At 47.1% G+C, this 27,815-nt stretch overlaps 1 protein-coding gene across 1 annotated transcript in view; it reads right to left on the bottom strand.

Moving 5' to 3' along the window:
• Positions 1-3,848: 3,848 nt before the first annotated feature.
• Positions 3,849-27,815, bottom strand: part of ADARB2 (adenosine deaminase RNA specific B2 (inactive)) — a 454,763-nt gene continuing 430,796 nt past the window's right edge. Inside the window, exons 8-10 of the mRNA XM_037031882.1 lie at positions 17,569-17,750; positions 7,177-7,355; positions 3,849-5,251 (exon numbers count right to left, since the gene is read on the bottom strand). Of these exons, the coding sequence (XP_036887777.1) occupies positions 5,075-5,251; positions 7,177-7,355; positions 17,569-17,750 (538 nt within the window). The 3' untranslated portion in view covers positions 3,849-5,074. The remainder of the gene's footprint in view (positions 5,252-7,176; positions 7,356-17,568; positions 17,751-27,815) is intronic.

Below are 27,815 nucleotides of genomic sequence, written 5' to 3'. Positions count from 1 at the left end.
CTGAAATGCAATTTACAGAACTTAGAGGCAAATTAACATATGTAAATTCATATTTTAAGGTTTTGGATTTTTTTACAAATATTACAAATGTACATCCATTGGTACAATATTGCCATTTAAACATGCTTTTTATGTACAAACCTTCACTTAAGAATACTATTTAGTTCATTTTGCTTAAAAAATGCTGAAAATTAGCAGAAAGTTAATGGGGCACTGCTGGGAAAGTATATTTTTCCTTTTGTACTGACGCATACACTGCAGAGCGATAGAAGTCTAGTGCCTGTGTGAAAAGAGGCCCTAGAATCCAGGTCTTTTATCTTTATCTTAGAGCATATCGGGTCCCTCCAACTGGACTTTGACATGCTGAGTTGGAAAGTAAGGTATTTCTCTCTCTGGGGTTTGATACTGTCTGCAGTTACCTGCAGGAGTGGCATTGTCTGGTCTAAATTTTTAGTGATGTGGCTATCAGTGTCTCTTTTGGTGGAAGGTCAGACCGAGTGGACACTTTCCAGGAGTCCAGACAAGGCCTCTGGTAAACCCTCTGGACAAGAAGTCACATCAGGCTCTTGTCTACTCCTGAGCATCCAGCCGATTCACAGATCAGTGGAGTGGAGTTCAGGGCAGATGTATGCCTGAGACTGGAGTCTCAGAAAGTCGGAGGTTTGAAACAAGACAGGCAATAAAAAAGGGACCAGGAAGGGCAGAGCGAGGGAAATATGAGAAAGAGAACCAGAGAGGCAGCATGGGTGGGAGAAGAGGCAGGCAGTGGTGGTGACGGCCACGTGTCTGCCTGGTTTCCCCGAATTATGAGGCGCTGCATTTGTTTTCCAAGGCCATCCTGCACCTCTGCACCTCTGGTCTCCTAGTGTCCGCCTCCTCAGCACCCCATCCTTTACATGATTTAGAATTTGTGGAGGAAGTTTGCCAGGAGCTGCAGTACGTCAGGGCCGCGGACAGCAGCAGACACATGCTTGCCCACGTTTTGTCCGTCCCACCCATCTGCTCTGTCCCCACGCCACCCTACATGTCTCATCACTGTGTCTGGAGAAGCAAAAGATGCCAGCAAGACCTCAGAAGGGTCGTCTCCCAGCTAAATGCCGCCTGATGGAGGTACAGCCTTTCCTGAAACACTGCTTCTAGTTTCCCCTGCACCTGGGAGCTCCATGGGAACTCGGAACTGGGAATGTGCAGCACGTGGACTCTCCTGTCCTGGGTGGATGACAGGCTCTGGGAACTCCGCCCAGGAGGCCAGTGGGGAAACCAGCACAGGTACATCAGGCTTGCTGAGTTCAGCGAGACTTCTGCCAGGTGGCCACAGCCGTCAGTGCCAGGGCACACGAAGACTGTCCCTAAGTCCCCTTTAGTCTCTACTAGAAAGCGATGTGCATTGTATATTGTGCCAGTTGGCCCGATGATTTCATTAGAATAACTTCTTAAAAAGTGGTTGTAGAAGTTTTCCTAAATTAAAAACGTCTATTCAAGTTTTCAATGTCTTTAAAAATTTTTTAAACAAGAGATATAGACACATCTTAAAATTTATAATCTAAAAATAGGATTTCATCAAAATACTCCAACTCTTCTATTCCGGGCCCCAATATACCATGTGTTTAGTGTTTATGGCTCTCCAGATGTGGTAAACTGTAAATCAAAGGGAAAAAATTTAACTATTGATAAGAACAGTTTGCTTCGAAAAGAAAAATAATGGGAAAAATATGAGCTGTGTTTGTTTGAAAAGTAACGCAAGTGGATGTTTCCGAGTAACAAGACTTGTTATAAATCCAGCGGTGGCAAGAAACATATACACAGGCTTTTAAAGAGAACCACAGGAATAAGAAGAAACCATAGTTACAGACCTGCAAATTCTTTCCTTGGTGAAAGCAAGAACCAAAGAAAACCTAAGACCAATAACATGCTGTCACAGGTTGTGAAGCCACGCTGGAGCTGGACCGGCAGAGCTCACCTGACCGAGTGTGACCTTCTGGCTGGCTGAGGCCTGTGAAAAGCCTGTGAGTGGTCAGACACCTACTGTTGGGTTTGGAATCAGGCAGGAAAGCTTCCAGAGCTTATCTCCCCAAGAGGAAAGCAACAGGTGCTTTGGAGGCAGATAAGGATGGTGTTGATTTTATTTAGAGTTTAGTATCAGGGCTAAGGAGATAGGAATAGAGACTTGGGAAGGCCGAGAACAAAGGATTGAGCCATCTGCTGGTACAAGATGGTGACTCTGAGGCAAATTTAGGTGGGTAGAGGGGGGGGTCGGGGTAACTTGGGTGCCTAGGGAGCCCGTGACTCTATGCCTGCCAGTCTTCCCTTTGTTCTACCCATCACGTTTTGGGGATGATTAAAAGTTACACATCATCTACTTCTGTTTTGTCTTCCTTATGGAAACCTCGGGTGGTCAGGTGGATATGGGCCCCTCTCAAGATGCTAATTCATCAGATTTTCTATTTTAAAAATGCAGGGTAGACCTGGCCTAATGCAGTGTTGAGACGTCCTTTTGGACTCTGAATCAGGGAGAAAAATCCTCAGGCTTCCCCTACTAAACCTTGTGTCTCGGGGCTGATGGCTTGTCCCTCCAGCCACACCAGACACCTTTTGTGTTGAATTCTGAGCCTGGGCTCTCGGCTGCGTCAGCCTTCTGGTCGGCTCAGCTCTCTCTTGGCCTCCCCTTCTGGGCCCACAGCCTCTGAGTGTCTCCTCCTCCCCCGGCTCCTCCGTCTCCTGCTCACCAGACAGGTGCCTCTGCAACAAAGTGCCAGGCTCTTGGAGAAACTTGCTGCTACATTGGAACCTTCTCTCACTGTAAACCTTCTCTGCAGAGCCTAGTCACTCCTTTCAGAGAGTCCCTGCTGACCTAGCAGACTAATCCACACGCATTGGTGCTAATGGGTGTAGTGCTGTTCTCTAGAAGCAGACATTTGTATTTTAATGAAGTTTGGGTGGTTTCCAGAGAGCCAAGACCTTCGACAAAATGACTTGTCACTAGACAGACACAGTTCAGGAGCCGTGGGTATGTTTATTGTGGGGCAGGAGGGTGCCGTGCAGGTTCCTGGAGTTGGACTGTACTGGTGGCCCACTGTGCCCCTTTGAGTTGTCAGTCTGTCTGGCATCTCCCCTTCGACCGTCAGGACTGTGCTTGCTTCTCCTGCAGAGGGAGCATTGTTCCGAGCAGTTAATGTAAAATGTGTGCACACTTCTCCAGCCAGCAGCTCCGATCACTGGCACGCTCAGGTTCAGATCACAGACTCCAGCCAGCAGTCGCCCGTGCCTGCCGTGTTCAGAGGTGGGCTCCAGATGTTGGCGGTTGAGAGTCTAAGTCATAAATCAGCCCTCAGGTGTTTCGGTTCTCTAAGTCCCATCCTAATGACACTTCAGATGATCAAAAACTAACATAAACTGGCCATTTTATCATGGCTTTTGTCTGAATGAAGATTTTATTTTATTTCAATTTTTATAAAACATGAATGTTGGATCATAGTTGCAAAACATTTTCATATCTTTTGAAACTTTATTGTGAAGAAGTGGTCTGCTACAGTGCCATTTTCTTCTAAAAGAACTTGAAGGATAAATTTGACCTACTATGCAATCCCAGGAAAAGCTTCTATTTCCATACTAATGTCTCTACTTATTATTTTGTAACAAATATCTACAATTCGTTTCATTTTTTTGCCTCATTGGTGTGATATCTGTAATTTGTACCTGAATATATACAGCCTGATGTTATGCTCGTGTTTCCTGGGTCAAGTGGAAGCCTGTGCTCCAGGATGGACCCTCGGGATCAGCTGGGATTCTAACTGGGGCCCAGACCAGAGCTGGCTACTACCAAGCTTTGCTACTTAGCACAGTGTAATTGGAGAAATTAGAGACCTGTTAATTAGCATGAAGGGTTTTAGAAGTGAGTTCTCAAGTGATCAAAGTAAAAGTTCAAGGTGTATGGACCAACTACAGGTATGTTGGAGGGGCACCCCACTTTGCATCAACAGAGTTATGGTCCCGCCCTCAGACTGAGGATGCTGCCCTGGGCCGAACCCCAGGTGGTCCTGTGTCCAACCCTCTGCAGGAGGAGTCTGTTGTTTGATGCCTGAAGGGGACAGAATCCTGCCTCCTGCATTTTAGCTGCTTTAAGTGAATTTTTTCTGTCACGCAAGGTGTTGATGGGGAACCTAAAGGAACAGAGAGCTGGTGGGTGCTCAAGCCCAGAGTCAAGGTTGTTTTGTATGTATTTTATTGCTTGCTCTCTAAGAACAATTTAGTTCCTAAGTAAGAATTTGGTCTAGGATGGGGTTTCCTCATCACCAGGTGGGAGTTTGTGGAGTGGTAGCTCCTCCCGTACAGCTCCAACTTCACTGTCTGCCAGAGACACTGAGCTGCGATGGACAGAGTGGGCCCAGGACAGCCTGGGACACTCGGTTATTGGGATGTTCAGGGACCGTTTAGTCACATGCAGTACCTTTGCTCTGCAGCAATGGTCTCATTTCTCTCGTCCTGTTTTAGGGGTTCTTTAAGATTGTGTACCCCAAATGCTCTTTGAAAGGAGATGGAGTAAAACACTAAATGAATAATGAAAATGAGAGGGTATTCTTACTGGCTTTTTGGGGGAGGAGCCCATGGCTTTTGTCTTCATTGTGGCTTATCTTGAAGTATCTGTAACCTTGTGCTAGTGAGAACCAAGTGCAATGCTCGAGAGACCTGTGGGGGGAGGGAAACATAGGAGACAGTGCCTGAGGTTTCTTTCTAACTGGCAAAGCCTCTGTACCACCTTTCAAGGCTGCAACTAGGACCCTCCAGCCCCCAAAGATGCGCTCCTGCTGACACATCAAGAACAGGGACCACTGCATTGGGGCCTGGGTTGTGGCGGGCATGTGTGGTTCCAGCAACCGGGGAGTAGCCATCTGAGAAGCAGCACGTTCCTAGTTCGAGTCTAGCTGCTCACCCGAACACTGATTGCACGCTCGTGAATTTCTGGAACACCAAAGGAAAATGAATGCACAGACCCGATCAGCACAGTCTTCTTGCTCCTCACGCCCGCCTGGCCTTCTCGGGCATCTCGCTGTGTCCGAGAGCCTGGGGTGGCGACTCATAGAGTGAGTGGGAACTGGTCCTGCTCGGGCGGCTTCCTCACCCAGGTGCCCAGGCCTGACTTTTGAAATGCTTTAAACAGCTGTTGCTTAACTGACTGGTAGGTGCGCGCCCCCAGCTTGGCCTCACAGTACATGGATGGCGTGTCTCCGTGGCTCGGGATCCGTGTGCTCAGCTGTGGGACAGCAGTGAGAAAGGACGAATGAGCCTCAGGCAGAGGCAGGCCCTCCCACCCCCCACGGGGAACAGAAGAGCTGTATGAGTATTACAAGCAAACATTAGCTCCTGGTTCTACATCTTGTTTTTCCTCTAAAACAGAAGAGCAATGCGATAAAGAGCAATGTCACACTCGAAATTTGCTAAGAGGGTTGACCTTAGATCAAGTCTTCTCGCCGCCTACTCTCTCACACACACACACACACTCACAAGTAGTAACTATGTGGAAGTGATGGATGTGTTAGCTCCACTGTCGTGGTCATTTTCACATATATCTTCATGAAAGTATCGAGTTGTATACCTTAAATACACAGGGTGGGGCAAAAGTAAGTTTGCTGTTGTTCATATGGAAGAAATACAATAATGAATAATTAATAATACAAGAACGAACTGTTTCATGTACTCACAACTGTAGACCTACTTTTGTCCACCATATATATGTAATGTTCATGTTAATTTTACACAATAAAGCTGTTAAAAATAGAATATCTATTTTCTCTCAGTTGACCTATTGATAAAGTAAAATATCACATAAAGTAACAAAAAAGATTAATTGTATCAGTTACTATCAGGCAATTCTATAATTCCATGGAAAACCCATTTATTAGGAAAACTGCGCCACCAGAGTGTGAATGATTAAGGAATAAAATAAACACGTCCTTGCCTGCTATGTGAATTTTTTTTTTGAGGAGGATTGGTGGGGATGGTGCTGCCAGGGGTGGCATGGGAACTAACCCAGTGAGGTGGGGGCAGGACCAAGAGGGTTCTGAGCTACATGCTAACCAGCAGGAGGACAATGCAACTGGGAGGATCCCTCTGTCCAGAACTGTGACAGGCAAAGCAGTGCAGCCAACACAGGCAGGGACCGTGCAGGGCCCCATGACCCTGCACAGCTGTCAGGTCAGGGTGTGGCAGGGAGGGCAACAGGTCAGAAGTCCCCAATCCCACTGTAAGGTCCCCAGCTGCCACCACCACCTGGAGCCTGTGCAGAAGAAGAGGCCCCTTCGTTTGCCAAGACAAAGCTGATGGTGTGCTCTGACCTTTCAGAGTCTCAACACGTACCCACCGACGTGCGGCAGGGAAGCATGCAAGGTGCCTAGAGCAGGCAGGAAAGGAGTTGAAGCTGCCTGATCAGAGCAGATTGGGGCCGTGGCGGCGCCAGGATCGCTGCCAGGCTAGGAGCTGAGATGTGAGGGTTCCAGAGTCCTTTGAGCGGACACAGTGTTCATTTTAAGCACCAGCAGGTCTATTCTGTTCTGCTGGCTGAGAAGTCAGCCACAACACTTGTTTTCCCTAGTTAAGGAAGTGGGAAAACCAGCAGAGCAGTTTTATTTGTGTTTCTGTTTTCTTTCTTTCTTTTTTGTTACAATCTGTTATGCTTCGGAAACACATGGAAATGCATGTCTCAATTTAGAACCCAGAGATGTCATCATTCCCTATTTATAGGGGAGAAAGGAAGCCTCAGAACTGGTGCAGTGGAAATGCATAGCCTCTGCAGTTGGAGAGAAGAGTGCAAATCCTCCCAGACACTCACTACTTGCATAATTTGGGGCAATCACCTGCCTTTTCTGAGTGTCAGTTTGCTTATCTCTAACTTGGGAATAACATCAACTTAAAAAGCCGTCTATGGGCTTTCCCGTGGTGGCCTGGGCTGGCCGCCCTGGGTGTCACACCCAAGCCCCTTTTCCACCTCACTTCTATGGCCACCACTTCCACCACCGTCTGGCTCAGGCTCGGTGGAAGTCTATGGGTAGTGGGGGAAAAGAAAACAGACTGGGAATCAGATTTTGTGTCACGTGTCCCCCTGGCTGCAGACCCACTGGCATTCTCGGGGCCTCTGGCCAGTGTCTAGGTGGGAGCCCCAGGCGGGAGTTTGTTACCCACCTTTCCATACAGGCGCGCCCACCGGGCGGAGAGCATATGCTTGCAGAGCCGGGATGAGGCCCCGCAGCTCCGCTTCCCGGTGGTGGCGTCCAGGACCTCCACGTCTGAGTTGCCCAAGACCCAGTTCACACTGAAGTGGGAAGACTTTCCGGGCTGGCGTGCCTCGGCGCTGCTCACACCTGTCAGGACAGAAGTAGAAGCAGCCCGTCGACATTCTGCTCTGAGACCGCTTCGGGCCCGACGGGCGGAGGGAGACGTCTGTGTTTGCACAGCATGGCACAGCCACAGGTCCGCGTTCGCACCTCTAACCCGTGGCCAGGTCACCGCTTCTCTTTAGCTTGACCCTGATGGAGGTCTCATTGGGACAGTCATTACTGGACCTCATTTTTCACTTTTTAATTTAAAGAAATTATTAATGTAAGGCAGTCTAGTAATAAAAAATCTCCGCCTATTTCCCCTTCCTATAAAGATTTGTTGATGGATTAATGAACAGTGGAGCCAGGTAGACGCTGCCTGAGCATTGGGGTCGTTGGGTACCTTCTGTACACCCCGGCTCTGCCTGGTACCAGATGGGCCCCGAGGTTCTGACTTGGGCCAACTAGATAAAGAAGCTAATGAAGGAAGCATTAATCCAGTGGCATGACCCAGAGACAGCGCCCACTCTGAGGGTGTCAAACTCATTTTCACCGGGGGCCACATCAGCCTCGTGGTTGCCTTCAAAGGGCCAAATGTACTTTCAGCTCCTTAACAGCTAAGGAGTAGTTACATTTATGTAGTCTTAAAATTATTCCAGCCCTTTGAAGGCAACCACAAGGCTGATGTGGCCCTTGGTGAAAATGAGTTTGACACCCCTGAGCCACACAATTTGCGAGACCCAATGCAAATGAAAATGCGGGACCCTGGGTTTGATGACTAATGAGAACTGCAGGATGCCAAGAGTGTGAAACCAAGTGTGGTCCTTCTAAGGATGGTCCCTGTGCAGCTGGGGCTGGTCCTGCCCAGAAAGCCTCCAGAATCAGCAGGGAAGTCCTTCTTTCATAGTTTCTTCTCTGGTCAGAGTGTGCATAGATTTCTAACTGGGACAACAAGTTCCTTACAGCGCAGGTTCTCCCAGCAGCTCAGAAAATGGAAAGATCCGGTGCTCCTGCTCTGGGGTAGCACCACTGGCAGCCTGGGCATCACCACACTTGGTAGCATCTGACCTCAGCTCGGCCTCCTTCCCGTCCACTTCCAGAGGCTCCTCACACACTTCCGGAGACTCTGGTGGTGAGATGCCTGAACCAACGTGAGCCTTGGTATCACCCTGTCAGCCTCCCCTGCAATGCCCTGAGGATCCTAGAACCTGCTCTACTTTGGTGCCACACAGCCCTCCCAGTCATCCCCTCCCAGATGGGTCATGTGCCCTTCGAGAGTGGATGCCTGTGGAATGGAGCTGGTCCTTTTAGCCCATTGCACTTAAGCTACCACGTGACTACTTAGGGGTCACAGCAGAGTTGCCAGAGTGGCTGAGAAGCCATGGTGTTGGGAAGCAAGGTCAGGGGTGTCCTCAGGGGACCTGTAGCAGGTACCCCATGAAGAAGCAACCCCTGCGTCCAGGGAAAGCCAGTGCATGTGCAGTGCCTTCTGTGCAGCTCCAAGCTGCCAAGTTACGGCCCCCAGTGCCCTCCGTACAGCGCTATGGTTATTGTTAGTTTCATTTGAAGGGGAGAAGGTCAACTTCGGTTTGTTTCATGGTCTCTGCATTGTAGATCAAAAGTCTTCTCAGATTACAGGAACTTTCTCAGTTTCATTATTGTTGGGGACAGCTGCTTACCTAAATGGGCTCGGGTGGGGAGTGACTAATCTGCAAATATGGACCGAAGTTCCTTTCACACAAAGCATGTTTTGTTTCATTTGTCTGTTCTTCAGTGGATTCCTCTGTTGGACACATTATCCTCCATCTTATACTTTGATTTTCTAATTTAAGGATTATCTTTCTGTCTTTTGCTTGGAAGAAAAAATACCCAAAGTGACTTGGCAGAATGGCCATGCTTCCTCCCTGCCCCCTCCCCCTGAACCCTACATAGACAGCTCCTTGAATTCTTACTAAATATTCATGCCAGTGGTATACTTCCTGATGTCACCATCACTAGTGACTCTCGTTGACTACACCCACAGAGACCAACTCAGCTGTGCCAGGCTCAGCTGACTTTAACGGGCACATTTGCCAATATACAAGGAAACAATGATCTCAGAATGTTTGGGTCAGTCTAAACGATACCCGCGTGGCTAGACCAGGTGCAGGTGGAGGCAGACTCGCCACTGCAGAGGCAGCAGCAGAGTTCTTTATTAGCCAGACATCTCCAGCATTGACCAAGCTGTTAATCTCCCCAAGAGGCACCAAGCTAACCTCTCTTACTCAGTCTCTCTCCCTTTCTCTCCGTCTCTCTCTGTCTCCCTCCATCTCCATTAGCCTCTCTTATAAGGCCACTTGTGACAGCATGTAGGACCCATGGACATAACCCAGGGTAATCTCATTTCAAAATCCTTCACTTCATCACATCTGCAAAGACCCTTTTTCCAGATGAGGTAATTTACCGGTTTCGGGAATTAAGATGTGACGTTTTGGGTGGCCATTATTCAGCCCACAATCAGCACTGATTTTGGATTTTGGAACTGGTCTATGGACCAAGTGAGGAAACCTTCTGGGGAAGGAGTAACCTGGCCCTTTGGTGGCACTTCTGGCGGAAGGACTGGGTTTGGAGGTGAGAGGCGCTGCAGCTGCTCTCAGCCACCTCTGCTCTCCCTCTGCTCTGAGCCCCGGCCTGTGGCAGCAGCTCAGTGCAGCTTGCTCTCTGGGACAAATGGCTGGTGAGAGAGGTGGGAATGCGGGCCCCGACCCTGGCCTCAGTCAGCGAGGACTTTGGTTTGGAAACTTGGTGGGAAAGCCCAAGAAAAAGTGAGAGAATAAAAGTGTCCTGAGAGGTGGTACAACTTGGGGAAGGACAGAGTAAACAGTCTTTCCTTTAGTGATTTCTTAGCAATTATTTCCAGTCTCCTGGAAAGAACCCTATCTGCTAAACAGCTTTTCTACCAGAGCAATAGCTCATGGAGACAATGGTGATAAGAATCGGTGGAAAATGATACAGATTCAGAGGTGTGCTGACCTCTGTTCGTTTGCATGGTCACACGTGGGTTATCCACCTTTCGTGAACATTGCAGAGAAGTACTTCACTGTGAAGTGTATCCGTGTGGGAGCAAGCAGGTCTCCATGAGCCTCTGACACACACACTCTGCCGGGTGGACTAATTCATGAGGACGGTCTGACGTTTCATTTAAGTGCAACTGCCTGTGTTGGTGGAGTGCGCTCTGCAAAGAGATCACACTCAGGTATCACTCCCGGGACTCGCTAGCAGTGTGGCCTTTGATGAGTCAATTAGCTCACTAACGACCGCGATTACCACCGCCGCTGTGACCTCACTCACCACTCCCGTCACCGTGACCTCTGCTGTTCCCACCATTACTGAAGAGCAGTGAATCCACAATTCAACCATGAAAATGATTGAATTGAAAATGAAAGTCTTATTGTAGCTCGTGTAGCTATTTTCTCAAGGCAAAGATGCCTTACCTTGAGAAAATCCTACACACCTCTTTCTAAAGCAACACATAAGAGAGATGTTAATGAATTTCTTTAAATAACTAGTGGGTCTACTATATTTAAAATGTAATTCACGTTCCCCAAATTAAATTTACACAAGACATTCAGGGATACAACCTTTACATGAAGTGAGGCAAGTCTATATTACAGGGTAGCACTGTGTTCAAGTTGTGAAATGAGTGGAGCAGCTTCCAGGTGTGCACAGAATCTCAAAGGTACAGGATAGGAGGGACCTCTTGACTTTTATATATGGCCAGACACCTGGGGGGTCACATGGGCACACATGCACACACACACCATACACATGCAGAACACACACCCTACATACATGTGCATACCACAAAATGCACACACACAAATACCACACACACAAGCACGCCACACACATTCTTGCACACAGCAGACATGAATGTGCACACACGCACACGAGCATATCCGTCACATGCACAGGCACGTGCACACACATAACACATATATGCATGCACACATGCGAACACATATACATACACCCTCCCACCCTTCACTGTACATACACTCTCTTCTGATGTAAGTAAGCTAGTAACACTTCCTTGTGGACTTATGGATTAGCATAACTAAGTACCAAGGCTGCATTAGTGTCTTTTTATTTGTTTTCATTAGCATGGGAACCATTATAACTGACAGTGCTTTTGTAGCTACTATCTTGTGTTAATAGAGCACATTCTAGGAGAAGTGTGCAGGATGCAGCAGATTCTGAATATTGTGTGTGAGGAGAGTGAAGGGTGGGTATGAGCTCTTCCTGCTGAGACATTGGCAACAAGCCCTCTGGATTCCTGCCAGCCCCAGGGGAGCACACAGTGTGAGAAGAAACTTGGCCTTTGCAGGTTTCCCTTGCTTTCCCTCATCTACCAGTTGGTAAGCTGGTGGCCAAGATGGTCGGAAGCAGTGCAGGGGCATGAGCCCATCAGCTGCCGGCCTGGCCACTCCTGGTGCTCTGTGAGAGGGTGCTGGAGGGAGCGGCAGCAATACCATCCCCGTGGGAGGCTGGGGCACCTGCTCTAATGAGAGTTTTCCACACCGAGTTCCACGGGCTTCCTTCCCAGGTCAATAAGAACATGATCTTATTTGTGATAAAAAATGACTGTGGTTTGTATTCCTCAAAGTGTAGGCCACAAGGGCTCACAGGACACTCGAAAAATGTGACATTTCCTCCATGACAGGAAAGAATTTGAATATATCACTTTATAACCTGATAACGACATGGTTCTTGGTTCCTATAGGGACTGTCATTATTTCAAAAGATATGGATAAAGGGACTTTGGCAGAATATTATTGATTTTGCTTCAAATTATATATTTTCTACTACCATAGTATTTAAAATGTACGAATAAGACAAGTTTTATACTGAGTAGAATGTGGATAACTTTCATCTCTCTCTTCTGCATTATCTACTTGGGATCATTTCTCTCATTCCCAAATAGCACGTTGGTGAGCGTTTCCTCCAGTGCGAGTCTGCCAGAGTCGCATCAGCTCTGTTTCTGTCTGTCTGGAATGTGCTCACCTTTATTTTTAGGAGATGCTTTTACTAGTTGTAGATTTTGAGGTTAAGATTAATTTTCTTTTTTAGAGAATGAAGAAGGGAGAGAGAGAAACATCAATGTGAGAGAGAAACATCGATTAGTTGCCTCCTGTATGTGTCCCAACTGGAGATCAAACTTGCTACCTAGGCATGTGCCCTGACCTTTTGGTGTCAGGACAATGCTCCAATCAACTGAGCCACAAAGGCCAGGGTGAGATTAACTTTCTATCAGCTTTTTAAAGGTATTGGTTCCTCGTTTTTTGTCTTCCAAGCATCAGCTCAGTCTGATTTAGCTTCTTTGAAGTTCATCTGTCCTTTATTTTATGACTGCTCTTTAAATAAATTTTCTTTTTGCCTTATTTTAAAGTAATTTTCCTGCTGGGGGAAGGATTAAAAAAATTCTTCCTGGGCCCTGGCTAGTGTGGCTTGGTGAATTGAGCACCAGCCTGCAAACCAAAAGGCTGCTGGTTTGATTCCCCGTCAGGGCACGTGCCTGGGTTGTGGGCCAGGTTCCTACTTGGGGGTGTACAAGAGGCAACTGATTGATGTCTCTCTCATGCATTGATGTTTCTTGCTTCTTTCTCCCTCCCTTCCCCTCTCTCTAAAAATAAATAAAGAAAATTAAAAAAATTCTTCTCGGGATATAATGTGCTTCATAGATCTGTAGCTCAATGTTTTCCATTGTCCTGAAAAGTTCTTAGTTATTATTATGTCTTTAGCTATCACTCCCACTCCATTTTTCTTCCCTCTCCTGAAACTCTTATCACACTTAGACTTTCTCATTCTGTCTCTTACCATTTATGTATGTATGTATGTATTTTTTTGGGGGGGGTGGTTAATTTTATGTGTCAACTTGGCTGGGCTGTGGTGCCCAGATTCTTGATCAAACACCAGCTGGAGGTTGCTGTGATGGTATTTTTTTTCGCCTGGGCTGACATTTAAATCATGGACTGTGAGTAAAGCAGATCACTCTCTATTATGCAGGTGGGCCTCATGTAAGCAGTTGATGGCCCCTGAAGAGCAAGGAGTTCTGCCTGCAGACTACCTTTCCACTTGACTGAAACATCAACTCGGCTGCAATGTCCAGCCTCTCAGCTTGCCCTGCAGATTTCAGACTTGCTAGTCCCCATGATCACTGGGGCCAGTTCCTTAAAAGAAACCTCTTTTCTAGTAGGAAAATGAGCACCTCCCATTGGTTCTGTTCTCTGGAGACCCCTGATGTCCTCTCTCTGTCTCTGTGCTGTGTTCTCAGGACGACATTCCAACTTACTTAATTCTGCCTCAGCTGTGCTTAGTTTGCAGTTAAACCTACTCTCTGTTATACACATTGCTTTCTTTATTTCTGAAATTCCCATTTGTTTTTTTCCCTTTTTTTGCTTCGATCTCTCCCCCTACATTTAAAAAAAGATTTTATTTATTTATTTGTAGAGAGGGGAAAAGAAGGAAAAAGAGAGGGAGAGAAATATCAATGCATGGTCGCTTCTAGAGCGTTCCTAGTTTGGGGACTGGCCCACAACCCAGGCATGTGCCCTGACTGGGAATCGAACCAGCAACCCTTCAGTTTGCAGGCCTGCGCTCAATCCACTGAGCTACAGCAGCCAGGGCTCTCCCCTTCCATTTTCCATCTTGTTTTTAGGTTACTTTTACCCTGTTGAGCGTGGATACATGAAAAAGTCTGTCCATGAACTCTGGTATCTCTCTCTTCCCATCCTCTGTTGTCTGCTGGGTTTTGTTAAAGTCTTGTCTCCGCCCATGCCTGCTGTTGTATTTGCAAATTTTCTGTAGGATTATTTTGCTGTACCTCTTAGTAGGGATCACCTTAATCTAAATTCAGGAGTAGAGAGGATTTTGAACTGCTTTGTGAGCCCCACAGGGGTCTGCTCATGGAGGGTTCACGCCGAGTCCTGACCTCCTGACCGCCTGACTCCGCTCACTGCTCACTGCTCACTGCTCACTGCAGCTGCTGCCCCACCTGCTTCCTGAGCCCCTGAACCTTTCCTCCAGGCTCCGCTTTCCCTTTCTGGCCCTCTCGCACATCCCTTCCCTCATCCTCCAGGACTTTGCTCGGATGCCACCCTCTCAGATCTTTCCTGACCCTCTGATTAGAGTGAGGGCCACTTTTTAATCTCCTCTTTACATTATTCTTCTATAAAACATTATATTTTGTTTGCTTGTCTTCCCCACTAGAATGTAATCACCCAGGGAGTATTGATTTTTGACCATCTTATTCACTGCTCTATTCCCAGTGCAAAATGGTTGTGGGCACAGAGAAAGTGATCAATACATACTTGTCGTATGATTAAATGAGTACTTGGCTTATGTTGACCGACTTCTTAATATTTGGACAAACAAAATGTATCGACAAGAGAAGTCTTTTCCTTAGATTGCAAAAATCTCAGAAGCAACATAATCAAGTTTGTATTCAGTCCTTCTGTGAGATAATTCCTTTAAATATTTTTAAAAGCTCCCCCAAAAACTGAAACAAGTTTTTTTCTGTAATCTTAATTTTAATTTTTGGGAGTAAACCATGGGTTATCTAATTAGCTTAGGGAGATCAGTGCTAATCTGTGGAAATGTCTTAGTAAATGGTTTTCTGGTGAGTCTAATTTTTTGATCTTCATGCAAAAATATTAGGGTTGATTTTAGATTTTTCTAGCAAGATTTATAATAAATTTCCCCCCAAAACTTCCTTCAGGGGCACAGGAGGATAAATTCCTCACTCTAGTGATTGTAGGACAAAGGAGCCTATCAGATATTTTTTCAATGTTCTTAAAAATTTATGAAAAATTTGTAGGCTATTTCATAATATGTCTGTGTTGGTTCTAATATGCTAATACTGCAAATTACTTATCTGCATAAAAGGTTTGCTTCTACCCACTAGTATTTTGCAAGATACTGTTCGTGATCATCAACACCAGGAATTTCTGCTGAATTAAGGAAATTTGAGACCTCATATTAGATTCTGCAGCTTAGTGTGCCAATATTTTGGATATTCAAACTCACACAAAAATGTGGATGTAAATGGCAACAGGTCTCCACCACACCCACGGCCGTTCCTTAAAGGGAGGCGTCTGCAATGCAACAGGGAGGCGGTACGGAGCAGAACTTACAGACTACTGTCGGCAGGTATTTCAGTAAGTACCAAACCTCTCCCTGATAAACTCAGCGGCTAATGAAACATGAAATCTGAAGAGTCTCCCGATACACTGGCTAGTAATTTTCACTATATCAGGAAAATATGTGCTGTGAAGAAAGACAACTGAGGTTTTTCTCTGTTTATTATCGACCCTGTTATTTTTGTTGCATGAACATAAACCACAAGTCTTAACCCAGAGTCCTAACATTCAATACTTTTGGTCTGACTCTCAAATTTCATTTTCACTGCCAAGACCTTGCCATGGGCTGTGGAACTAACTAAAGTTTTATCGTCAGTATAGATTAAGAATGTTCAACATTAAAAATCATATACCATTAACACAGAGACATTATCTGTCCTATTCATATTTCCCCCCTTTGTTGTAACTTCTTTTCTCGATGAAGAAAAATAAAAGCTGAGCCTCGAGGCTGAAAGCTCAGACAGATCACACTCACAGCCTGGTAGATCAAGATCCAAAGTCAGTTTCCACTTCACTTACTTTTTTCTAAAAAGATGAGTATTTAAAGCACAGATTTTTAGGACCATTCTCCCCACTTCCCCATCTTACTGCTCACACTAAGAGGACCGAAGGCAAGCTTTCAGGAAGGCCCTTTTCCCCAAACGCACAGCTCCGGCTAAAGCATTCAGGGTGCACCGCGGCTGTGACGCGAACTTGGGTTCCCCAGGTTTTGCCCAGAGGTTTAGTCTGGTCTCTGCGGAATTGTTTATGTCCAAGGTGGAGCAAAATTAGGGTTACAGGTGTGAGTATGCAACACATGGAGTTTATTTTTGTGTTATTATTTATTAATTATTCTATTAATTTCCATACGAACAACTGCAAACCTACTTTTGCTTCACCCTGTATAGTGCTGGAGTGAGTGGAGAAAATGTTCTGAATATTAGTTTAGCTTTTCATAAATTTTTTCTTTTGGTTCTCACTACCATCCCCTTGGGGCAATATTATTGCCCTGATTTTATAATTGAGAACAATTTTACAATCTTGGGAATAAATTTTAGGCCCAACCCTTAGCCACACACTAAAAGCAGCTCCTCTATCTTTCTATTTTCTGTTCTGGATGATCTGGCCTGAGCCGGAAGCAGCCGGCCACTGCAGTCGGCACAACCCAGCCAGCCCCAGTCTCCACCTGGAGCAGCGGTTGAGTCCTGCTTCATCAGGACACCTGTCTGGCTTTGCAGAGTAGTTCCAGCAGCCCCTCAGAGAGCACCCTTGCTCCAGGCAGGGAGCTGCCTCAGAGGTGTGGTGTTTCCCTGCAGGCCCTGGACGAGGCTTCCATGTGCTCCAGTCAGTGCCAGGAGCCTTCCATGGTCCTGTGTGTGGACAGCCAGGGGTCACAGTGGAGGCATTACCTTCCCAAACCGCTCCTTCCTAGTGATGGTAGAACTTGACCACTTCCAAGACCATGTGACTCCTGATCCTCACAACTGGCTGTACTGGGCAGCCTGGGGTGGCCATCCCCATTTGGCTCCAATAACATGGGTGGCATGGGAAGCTGGGAGTAGGATGGGGAATGGTGCTTCCAGCCCAGAGCTCACTGACTTTCTCCACCATCTGTGCAATGCGCTTCCCCAGCGTATGCTAGCATCTGGCTGGTGCGGAGAACACAGGGGCCTCTGAGCCCAGCACTCCACCCCGGGCAGACAGGCCCTGTGCCATCAATGTCCCTTCCTCCAGCCTCACATCCACCTGGCCCTCCATCCTGCTATGGGTAAGTTGCTGTCCTGTTGGACACATCCACAATTATTCATTTTTATTTCCACTGGGCACCGTGGACACTGCAGCTGAAGTGGCACCGGGATGCATCAATGTGCTGTGTGCATCCTGTTGTACATTCTCTGAAATGTGGCTCTTCTCACTTTCAGAGATGCTCCCTGACCTTCCTTCTTTTTTTAAGTTTTAGATTGCTGTAATGTTGCTCCCTATGTTTTAAATAGCCATTGGCAAAAATGGATAAAATCTACCTGATTTGGCCTCTTTGGGGCCTGCTGGTGCCAGCCAGCTGATGGGAGGGTGTGTGTGTGTTTGAGGATGGGTTCTCTTACCACTGAGGAGGGGCCGGTTGTGTTGGTAGGAGGTGGGCAGCTGGCCGATGTCCTCAGTCCGGTGGCTCATGACCCTGCAGAGGTGGCCGGTGTGGTGCAGGCTGCCCACGATGATGCTGTGCAGGTACACGGGCTCGATGAAGTGGCAGAGGAGGGCACCCTGCAGCCCCAGCACGTTCCACCTGGAGAGAGAGGGAGGGGTCAGTGCATTTGTTCTCGGGGGGGAGGATGGAAGGGACAGCCTCACAGGCCCCCCAGGCAGGCTCCGGCTGGGCCTGATGTGCAAGGTACCTGTGCCTTTCTTTGGACAGTAACTCCAAGGTGGTACTGTCCCCACCGTGCAGACTGACAGGAGCCATCAACTTTGCAGCTAGTGATCTGAGATTCCTAACTGCTGGGCATGGGGTCTGGCGCATCTTAGTAAACACGGCCTCCTTTCTGGAAATGGACTGTTAGATGCACTGGAAGCTACAGATTCTCTCAGGGACTTAAAGTCAGATTATAAGAGATAAAAGACACTCAATCCCTGAAGTGAATCCTCACTTTCCTTTATATTTAGTTGGGAAATATCAGAAATGCAGTTTGTTCATTTCAGGCTGGGGAAAATGCTCTCTCCCCTTGCTGTGTCCTCAGCAGACTGTGTGAGCCACGGTGTTGGAATTAAATGACATCAGTGTGACCTTGTTTCGCTCGGGGGTGGTTTCAGATGCCAGATCAGAGCTGAAGGGTGAGCCCATTTCCTCTGAAATAAATAAGCTCTGGCTGAGTGTTTTTGATGCTTCAAGCAAAGATGACGGGCATTTTAAGACCGCCCCCCCCCCCCCCACGTTTTGGTGGTACAAGGCTACAAGTATCTGATACTCAAGTCGCCATTCTGTGATTTCTACTCTAAATCACGTGTTTAAACCCAACTGCCGTCGGCAGTGAGCATTGTGCAGCTAATTTCTTACATCATTGTTCTTTTCATTAATTAACATCTCTCCACGTTAGAGCGGTTATTGTGGCGCCTCCATGCCGCACGTTTCTTTTCATGATTAATAAGGAGTCATTACGTTTCCTCTTTCCCGAAGCAGTCAATTAACACAGAACCTTTTCCATTAATTACCGAGCGTTCACACCAGCACGCCCTACCTGGAGAGCAATCTGCTCCCAGAACCTACGACACCAATTGCTTTAAAAAGTTCTCTTTAAATTTTATTCCAGAAACACAAGCAATTTAGCCGGCGACATTAATCTGCCTCAGAAGCATTGTGGTGAATGAGAAGCATCTTTCAATCTCATGCAAGAAAAAGCAGCCATCTGGCCGGCTAGCACGGCGTGCCTCCCACCCCCCCCACCCTGCGCAAACTCAGGTCGTTAAAGTAATGTGTTCATCTACATAAAACTCAAATGGAATATAAAAGGTAATATTTATATACAAACAATTTAGTCCTATGGCTTAAACAGTCATTGGTTTTATGAAACATTTACTTTATCGGACTGGCATAGCTTCACTTGAACAATGGTGGTCATTTCTGTAAGTTCTGTTGTTTCTCTCAGAAAGGGACGAAAGGGCTTGTCCTCTGCGTAGTTGGAGTCTCGCCAAAGAGTAAATGTCAGAACGTTTTGGAGGAGCAGACATTTCTGAAGGCAACAGGAGAACTTATCCCAGAGTTCGGGGCCCCGTCATCTGGCAATGCCATTTCTGCGGGGACCTCTATTTTCACCTGCACGGCACAACCTGACTTGGCAACCTGGGCTCTGGGAGCCGATTCAGTGAAGTCCCCACAAGGAGTCTGTGGTGGCCGCGCTTTTCTGGAAGGAATGACACCACCTGCCTGCGTGGGGACTGGCTCCTTCCCTTAAATCGGAAACCAGAATTTCTGGGCAGCACTAAGGACAGATCGAAAAGTGAGAAAAAATTCAACAAAATCACCTTTTTTGGTATTGTGCATACTTTCTTTTTAGGTTTGAAGAGGCTGGGAATGTATGCCAACAACAAAAAAAGGACATTAAATAGTATGTCTGTTTCATACAAAGGTCCCTGGTATTTGTTTTTTCAGTGCACACTTTGTTTTCGACTCCAGTATAGGCTTTCTGGTGTTTGTATGTATTGATGAGAGAGGAATTCCTTCTAGTGAAGGGTCTAGATGTGGAAGATTTGCAGTTATGATGCTAAGTTGCCATTTATGGCGAAGGATTCTGGGGTGCAGACCTGAGTGGATGTCCTAATTTATCTCAGAGAGTTAGTGAAGTTTTAATACTTCGTATCAATTAAAAGCAGGGAAGTGGATAGTTCCCCCCTGGGGAGAAAGCACTTGCTTGAAATACGCTACCTCCTGAACAATAAAATTAGTGTCCCTAGAAGAGACATCACTGCACTTCAGGCCACTCGTGGATTGGCTTTGAGCAAACCTCCTGGAACGTATTTGACTGGTTCTGATTCTGTGGGATTGCCTAAAGACAAATAATTTCTATATCTGGTTTCCTGCTAATAACCTTTACAATAAAGAGAAAATCAACGTTCTCCTTGCCCGACGCTAGGGGCTTAAAGTTATTCAGCAAACACGATCAATAAAACCAAACGTCTTTCCAAATATAAACTGCAGAATTTTCAGCCTTCAGGATTGAATGGGAAAATATCTCTCCTTTTGTTCAAACAGATGATATTACTGCAATGTTGATAGAGAAAAAAAATGCCATGTCTAGTTTTCAATACAGATAATCCCTAAATAAATATATTTTTGTCTGTTTGTCAATCACTGAAATACCAAGGATAAGCAAGGGAGAGATCTTGGGGAAAAGCTGCTTTTCTCTTTTCTTTTTTTTTTTAAATTCTCACTTGAGGACAAGTTCATTGACCCTAGAGAGAGAGGAAGGGGGAGAGAGAGAGAAGGAAACATCAGTCGACTGCCCCCTGCATGAGCCCTGACTGGGGATCGAACCTGCAACCCTTCAGTGCACAGGATGATGCTCCAACCAACTGAGCCACTCAGTCAGGGCAAGGCTGCCTTTATTTAAACAGGAGAAGCAATCTCTTTGCTCAGTTCAAACCTTGGCTTCAAGAGTCAGTAGAAACATCACAAGGAGGGGCCCTTCTTCAGACATCACTGCCCACTTGCGCCTGGGACGTAGACAGCGAGCAGCGGTTACTGGTGCGTGTTCTGAGTGGCAGCTGTTCCTGTCTACTGTTTCTGCCACTTGGCATGGCCCAGAAAGCAAATGTAACTCTCCAAAGTTACAGTGAAGTCTGGCGCAGTATTCAAGGACCATAAATATATATACTCAACCTAGCATAAGAACAGATCCGTAGCTCAATGGAACAGAATGAAAACCTCAAAAATGAACTTGAAGAAACATGATGAGGATCCCATGTCCAGCAAGAACCCACTGCAGTGGTTTCCAACTTCGGTGCACACTGGGCTCGTCTGAGGACCTTTGGGAATCTCCCAGGGCCTAGTCTCCCCACGACTTGGGGCCGGTCCAGGAGACAGCACGGGCTAGCGTTTTCAGGGTCCCCAGGTGATTCTTCTGGGAGCCAGAGCTGAGATACGCAGCAAAGAGCCCAGGGCAGATTTCAGAGTAAAAAAATTATGTGGAGCCCAGGTCCCGACAGAAGTCAGCTGAGCTGTCCTTGCCCAACGCCTGCCCCTCTGAGTCTCCTGCTGGTCCCCCGACTCCGGGGAGGGCTGGCAGATGGTTCTGATGGTCTCCACACTGGCCACACGGCCATAACAGTAATAGAGCTTCTCCATCAATCGTCTCCATCAAATGACATCTCTCTTAGAGGAGACTGTGTTCCAGGGGTTGACACTCTCCCTCTGTGTTCCTCTCCCACCCCCTTTCTCACAATTTCTCCCCTCCATTCTTCGACCGAGACAGGCAATAGGACCAAGGCAGAGTTGTCTCTGCACACATGGCCCGTCCTGTTTCCACTCTCTTGATATCTTCCCTTGGGCCTTTCACTATATAATATCACTGCTAGGAATTCATCCCATGCATACTCTCAGTAAAAGGCAAGGATATGTGTGTGTGTGTGTATACATACAGAGCAGACAAAACAAACAAAACAAAAAACTGGAAATAATAAATTCTCCTCTTGGTAGGGAATGGTTAAATAAACTATGGTGCGTTCACAGAAAGCACACAGATACAACTGCCTGCAGCCTGCCTGCCTGGGGGAGCATGAGTCACTGTGTTCTCAGGTGCTCCTGCTCTGCCGGCCCGACCTGCCAGCTGGGCCTTCTCTGGGCTGGACGGCCCCTGTACGCCCCTCTACTCCCCTACTGGGGAGTCCTAACTGCCATCCTGCCACGTCTCTCTCTCTCTCTGCACCCTTTTGTAGGCCATGAGCCGGCCAAGTTCGGGGATCGCCATTGCCACAGAAACCAGCTGTGTATCACCCAGCCCTCACTCACGCTGTTGCCTTCAGTATCATCTCCTCTCGGATCCTAGCCACTCGGATCCTGGTTGCCGGTCAGCACCCTCGTGCCAGCCATAGTGTGCACCATCTTGAAAGTCAGTCCTCCAGCCCCAGGGAGCAGCCCTGCGTGTTAAGACACTCTGCATACCACAAAGGTTTGCCGCTAAACAAGTGACCTCTTTCAGGCCACTGGCTTTGGGGCGGTTGGTCACACACAGTAGATACCTGGTGCGGAGCCCGGTACATTTTCTGAGCTGATCTATGGCTCCCAGGACCTCCTCAGGAAGTTCACATAGGACACGGCAGCAAAAAGCACCCGAACAATACAGTGTCTGGTGGACGTTGGTATTGACAGCGAAGTGGGGGCTTGGGCACCCCAGAAACACGGGTTATTCTGCAGGCAGTAGGTTGGGGTCAGTCTGATGTTGTGCTGCTTCAGGTCTCATTTCTCTTCTCTAAATCCTACCTGAAAAATGTCTCCTCTCCTGACACGACCTCTCTGGCTAAGTCTCCACCCCACATACTGGTAAGACTCGAATATCCTTGGAGGAGCAACAGCACGACTTGTGTCTGGACTGTTACTGTTGCGTTTCTCCTTCCCAGGTCTGGTTGGTTCCACCTTATCCCAGCCTCCCCCATGAGGTGAAGCCCTCTGGGGGGTGGCAGTGGTGGGGGCCATGCAGGGTATAGATAGCTTTGTCCTTTTGTTGCTGGGTGTGGTCTGGGGAAGGGCCCCTGGGGACCTACACCACCTGCTCTGGCTGCTTCAGAGCCCTGGGCCCTTGGCCCACCCTGCATTGGCCTCTTGATTCCTGGGGGACAAACTGTACTTACCCTAAAGGGTGCCTTTCTATTTCTTTTGTGAAGATAGAAGCTGTTAAAGGAAGCCACCCAGGCTCACGTTTACGGCTACTTCTCCTTGCCTGTGACGTCAGCCCTGTGGTCCCCACCACATCCTGCTGACGTAATGGCATTGCTGAACTGTCTGTGCATTCTCCCCCATTGTCATTTAGGCTGCTCTCCTTTCCCGTCAATGTTCCTGTTGCTTCTCACTTGAATACCCGGGTCACTAGCTTCCATTCTGCAGAAATGGAGCCTTTGCCGGGTCCCAGTGGGAGGCAGGTGGTAGGCAGTTGGCTGTTGCCTCAGACCTGATGCTGTGGCTGGGTAACAGGTAGTAGACACAGAGTGTTATTAATTGTTGCCAGGACTTTTATAGCAGATCGATGTTATTGAACTTGTCATTCACTGCTTTCATCACTAGAGATAGTAGATGATTTAACTTAAAAGCCATAAGATTACCACAAAGTCTTTGGTTAAAAAAAAAAGAAGAAGAGTAAAAGGCTGATTAAACCAGCTTTGAAAGTTTTGGCTTGGGTGTTTGGGAAGAACAGCTGTTTTTTAAGGAGCTGCGTTTTGAGATTGGAAAGAGGAACAACACTCTCATCTGATTTCAGGGAGGCTGGTAACACGTTGGAGACAAGGCGGCTGCCAGTAAATTGGGTGTCAGGGTCTCACTGGCGGGCTGGTGGCAGAGAGAAGGAGGGACTCACCTTGGCAGGATGGGAGCAGCAGTCGGTGCCATCAGGAGAAACTCACTCTTCACAGCCTGAAATCCAAGTTCAGAGCCAGACAGTGCTGTGGTCCCCAGAGAGCAGCTGTGATTTTTACAGTTCATTATTACGGAGAAAGTTTTAATCTGCTCATTTAAAGACCCATTGCGATCAATAACTGCTCAGGTACATAAAATTAGAAACCATGTCTAAAGGAACATTAGTTCCAGAAGGTTTAGATTTTTATATGCCACTCAACTTTTGATTTCTAGAGACAAAAGCCAGAAACACCTCCCTGGTTTTCCCTATTCTTCAGGAGACTGGTGTTTGCCTGCTAGTGAGGCTGGCCTCCCACAGCCAGAGAATCGGCACCTGAGGGGTGGGGCATGACGGTGATGTTTGCTGTTGCCTGAGTCCTTGTCTCATGGGGGCCCAGGACATGGCCAGTTGTACACCTTTGAGCTGAGGCACAGTGGCACCACCGTCACTTTGGTGCACTGCCCAATGCAATTCGTAGTTTTGAAGGTTAATTTTCACAGATGTGGGGACACAACCCATTTTCTGCAGCTTTGGTCCATCTTCACCGGGTGGTGGTAATGGTGGCATTTTAGGAAGAAATTTTTGGGAATAGACTTTTTCTTGTTCTATGGTTTTCCAAAGATTAAATGACTTGGGCTTGGTATCTCCCACTCGGGGCTGCCGTATCACGCCACCCCAAGCAGGGTGGCCTAAATCAACAGACATTTATTTTCCCACCGTTTTGGAGGCCACGAGTCTGGGTCAAGGTGCCAGCAGGGCCGTGCTTCCTCTGGAGGCTCCGGGAGAATCGGCGCAGGCCTCTCTCTAACCTTCCAGCGGCAGTGGCCGTCCTTCGTGTTCCTTGGCTTGTAGACACGTGGCCCCACTCTCAGCCTCCATCTCCACATGACCCTCTGCCTCTCTTACCATGTGCATGTGGTTGTGTTGAAAGCCAGCTGAATAACCTGGCCTAAGCACCTTCTCTTGCTATTCCTACCTTGCTGCCCCCTTGTATGGAAGGTCATAGTCACAGGTTCTGGGCCTGAGGACATGGGCATAACTTTTGGGGGCCACCATTCAGCCCGGCAAACCCACTGTGGTCCATCAGGCAATCCGCCACATCTCCTGTTTATGAGAACCTACTGTTTACCCTCCACCATGGGCTCCATTCTCCACTGTGGGGAGTATGTCCCAAGTATGTATGTGGAGATTTGGGGAAAAGCTTTGTACAAAGATATCATGGAAATGTTACTTACAGGAGCAATCACTTGGCAACATTCCAGATATCCAGCTACAGGAAACTGTGCTGAAGGCATATGAGTACAATGTAATACACAATGTTATAGATACAACATGAAACACAGTGTTATATAAAGTGTTATAGATACAATATGAGACACAATTACTACCCAGTGTTCTAGACACATTAGATACAATGGTATACATAATGTAGACACAGTATTAGATACAGTGTTACATACTAGATACAATATGACACAATCTTATATACAATGTTATAGATACAATATGAGAGCCCATGTTGCATGCATTAAGTTGCTCGTTATTTCAAAAGAAGACATAATTTTGGGGTAAAATAATGGCATACGAGCAAACTGCCATTAGCAGCAAAATCCTGACAACAGGAAAAAATGTACATTTAGGAAAAAAAAGATGAATGCAAATACTGCAAAAGTCAACTTCTGTTTTCTGTAACTATTGGGATATTAGTTAGTTGGTTATTTCCTACTTTTCAGCTTTTTCTAATTTTCCTTTATTGTGTTTTACTTTTTAATCGGGGAACCTTCACATCAGTGATGCCACCCATGCGGAGCTGGTTTTCCAGCAGTGATGAGTTCATCTCCTGATACTGTTTCCGGTGTTCCCCTCTCATCTGGATTAGCTTTAGGGGTGTGTAGTGTTGTCTGTGGCCACGGGGACTTTGTGGTCTTGTTCTGTTGTTGCTGCAAAACCAGTTCACCCATAAGGATAATTTCCCCACTTGGAGCATTTCAACTGGCTTTTATCTTCAAAGTGGCATTTTGCTCCAGGGTTTTAACTAAAATTTCTTTTGGACCAAAAATCTAGAAAGGTGAAGTTATTTCCCTATCATAAGACTTTTATGGCCTAGAATTTTTCTGGTAATTCCAATACCTCTGTTCAAGAGAAAAGAAATCAGATTTTGTTTTCTGCTATGTTCAATATCAAAATTATTTTTAAAGGAAGAAAAACTTAGCTGGTGTATTCCACTTCAAGATTCTGGGGTGCTTTTTCCATCAAAGGGGGAGAGAGAGCTCTGTCTGTGACTCAGGAAGTTATGTTCTCGTCTGATTTTCAGTGCTGGGTGTTCGAGTTCTGAGTAGCTCCGCCACTCTCCCACTGCTTAGTTACGTCTCAGGCATCACTTCCAGAGGAGCTGAGTGTGACAGCACTCGGGTAGCCTGGGGACCTGACTGCTTTCTGACCAAGGCTTTTAAGAAAATAGATGTCATCAGCTGTGCCAACGAGTGGACATACCTGGCACATCCCATGTTTTCCTGAGCCTCAGGTCCTGTGTCTTTGAAATGAGTTGAGCAACAATGACATTAATGTAATAGCAGCAGTCTTCCTCACCTGAGAGAGTCACCTTGAGTACTAGACTTAGGGAAATTGAAAACACTGTGAAAATCTGAGTCTGCAGGCGCAGCCTCTGCCCACACTCCGGGTGTTCTGGTTTGGTCACCTAGTGAGTACTCAGCCTGTGTGATTTCTTCTCACTTGCCAATATGGCCAAATGCTATCCCTCCAACCATCTCAGACCACAAAGACTCTACCTTCCCATTCTGTGAAGCACTCATAGCCCTGGGGTTACAGGTATCTCCACAAAGGGGAGTCTCACATTCCTTCCGCCAGGTGCAGGTCACTCGTCTCTCGATTGGGGTGCAGAGCCAGGCTTTCATGTCTGTTTCCTCCTCTTCAGAGCAAGATATTTCATCCCTGTCTCCCATTGGCTTGTTCCAATCAGCATAGGTGATAGACAGGTATAGTCCCGCCTTCTAGAGAAGGTGCTCTGACTTGCATATTCAGTGGTGGGAAGCCCCTTATGTTCCCAAGACACTTGTCAGGTCACAGGGCTGGACTCCTTCTATTGCTTCCAGGCTGGTCACTGTAAACTGTGCCCACCATCCCTAGAATGTCCCTTATGTCTCAAGATGCTTATGTGAGTGTCATGTCTGTGGGAATCTTCCCAGGCCCTGCAGTGTATTCTAGAACCATGACGAGGCACAGCGGTGCACAAGACTCGGGCTGTCTCTCTTGGGGTGCCATCTATGAGGGGGACAAGGTGTAAACCAGGTGAATAGCTACAGAAGAAGAGATCCTTATCAGGTGGAAACAGTCCTTTGAGGCCAATGGTGAGTCGTCAGTGACGTTCTTGATGCAGAGGCAGGTGGGACCTCAAGAGGCTGCACGGGATGGGGTCCTGCCTTTATGAGGGGAGTGCCTCCACGTGTCACTGAACCCTGATCCCTGAGAAGGGTGGAGGCACTTCAAGTAGATCATCGGGAGCAGGTCTAGTGACAGCTCAGGATTTTCCTGAGTGGGGAGGAAAGCTGCTTAGGGACAGAGGAAGCTGTGCAAGAATCTCCCACGTGCTCATGTGGGCTGACCCTCTTATTTATAGTGGGGAGGAAGTAGTCCATTAAATGATTCCTAGAGAAACTTGGACAAAGGCCTTGTGAAAAAGTGCTGTGAGCCAACGTCTGGGGGTTGGCCTTCTCTGCCCACCGTGGGGTTCGAACCGTGACAAGAACAAGCCCCACCAGTTAGGCCCGCCACCCTTTCCCGTCACCTACTTTCCTGGACGAGTACTGCTGTGGGCTCTACCGAGTGTCCGCAAGTCACTGCAGACAGGCCCAAGGGGAGGATCATTGGAAACATTAGATGACACAGAAGGAAATGGGAAAAATGATCCTATTGATGGTTTTATGGCTCATTTAAACCACTGTAACAATTTCAGGGTTTCTATAACATGTTTTACTGTAAATCTGTCTTACTACCAACATTATAAAATGATACCAATTGTTATTCATGGAATGCCGTACTCAGAAGAATGCCTGTTCTCGTCTAATTTATGTTATTACTTAGGAATTATTGATCCAAACAGTGAGACCTGTGCATTACTTTAGATCCGTAGGTGGGAAATAACCGAGCTGTGTTGGCTATTGGATCTTTTGATACAACCAGCTCCAGTCCATTTCTCACTGATGTCAAAGTAGGTTTGCAAAGAGAATTCAGCC

The sequence above is a fragment of the Sturnira hondurensis genome, unplaced genomic scaffold (genome assembly GCF_014824575.4).
Source record: "Sturnira hondurensis isolate 20B ecotype Veracruz unplaced genomic scaffold, ASM1482457v3 Scaffold0021214, whole genome shotgun sequence".
Taxonomy (NCBI): domain Eukaryota; kingdom Metazoa; phylum Chordata; class Mammalia; order Chiroptera; family Phyllostomidae; genus Sturnira; species Sturnira hondurensis.
This window is presented reverse-complemented; position numbering and strand designations above follow the sequence as displayed.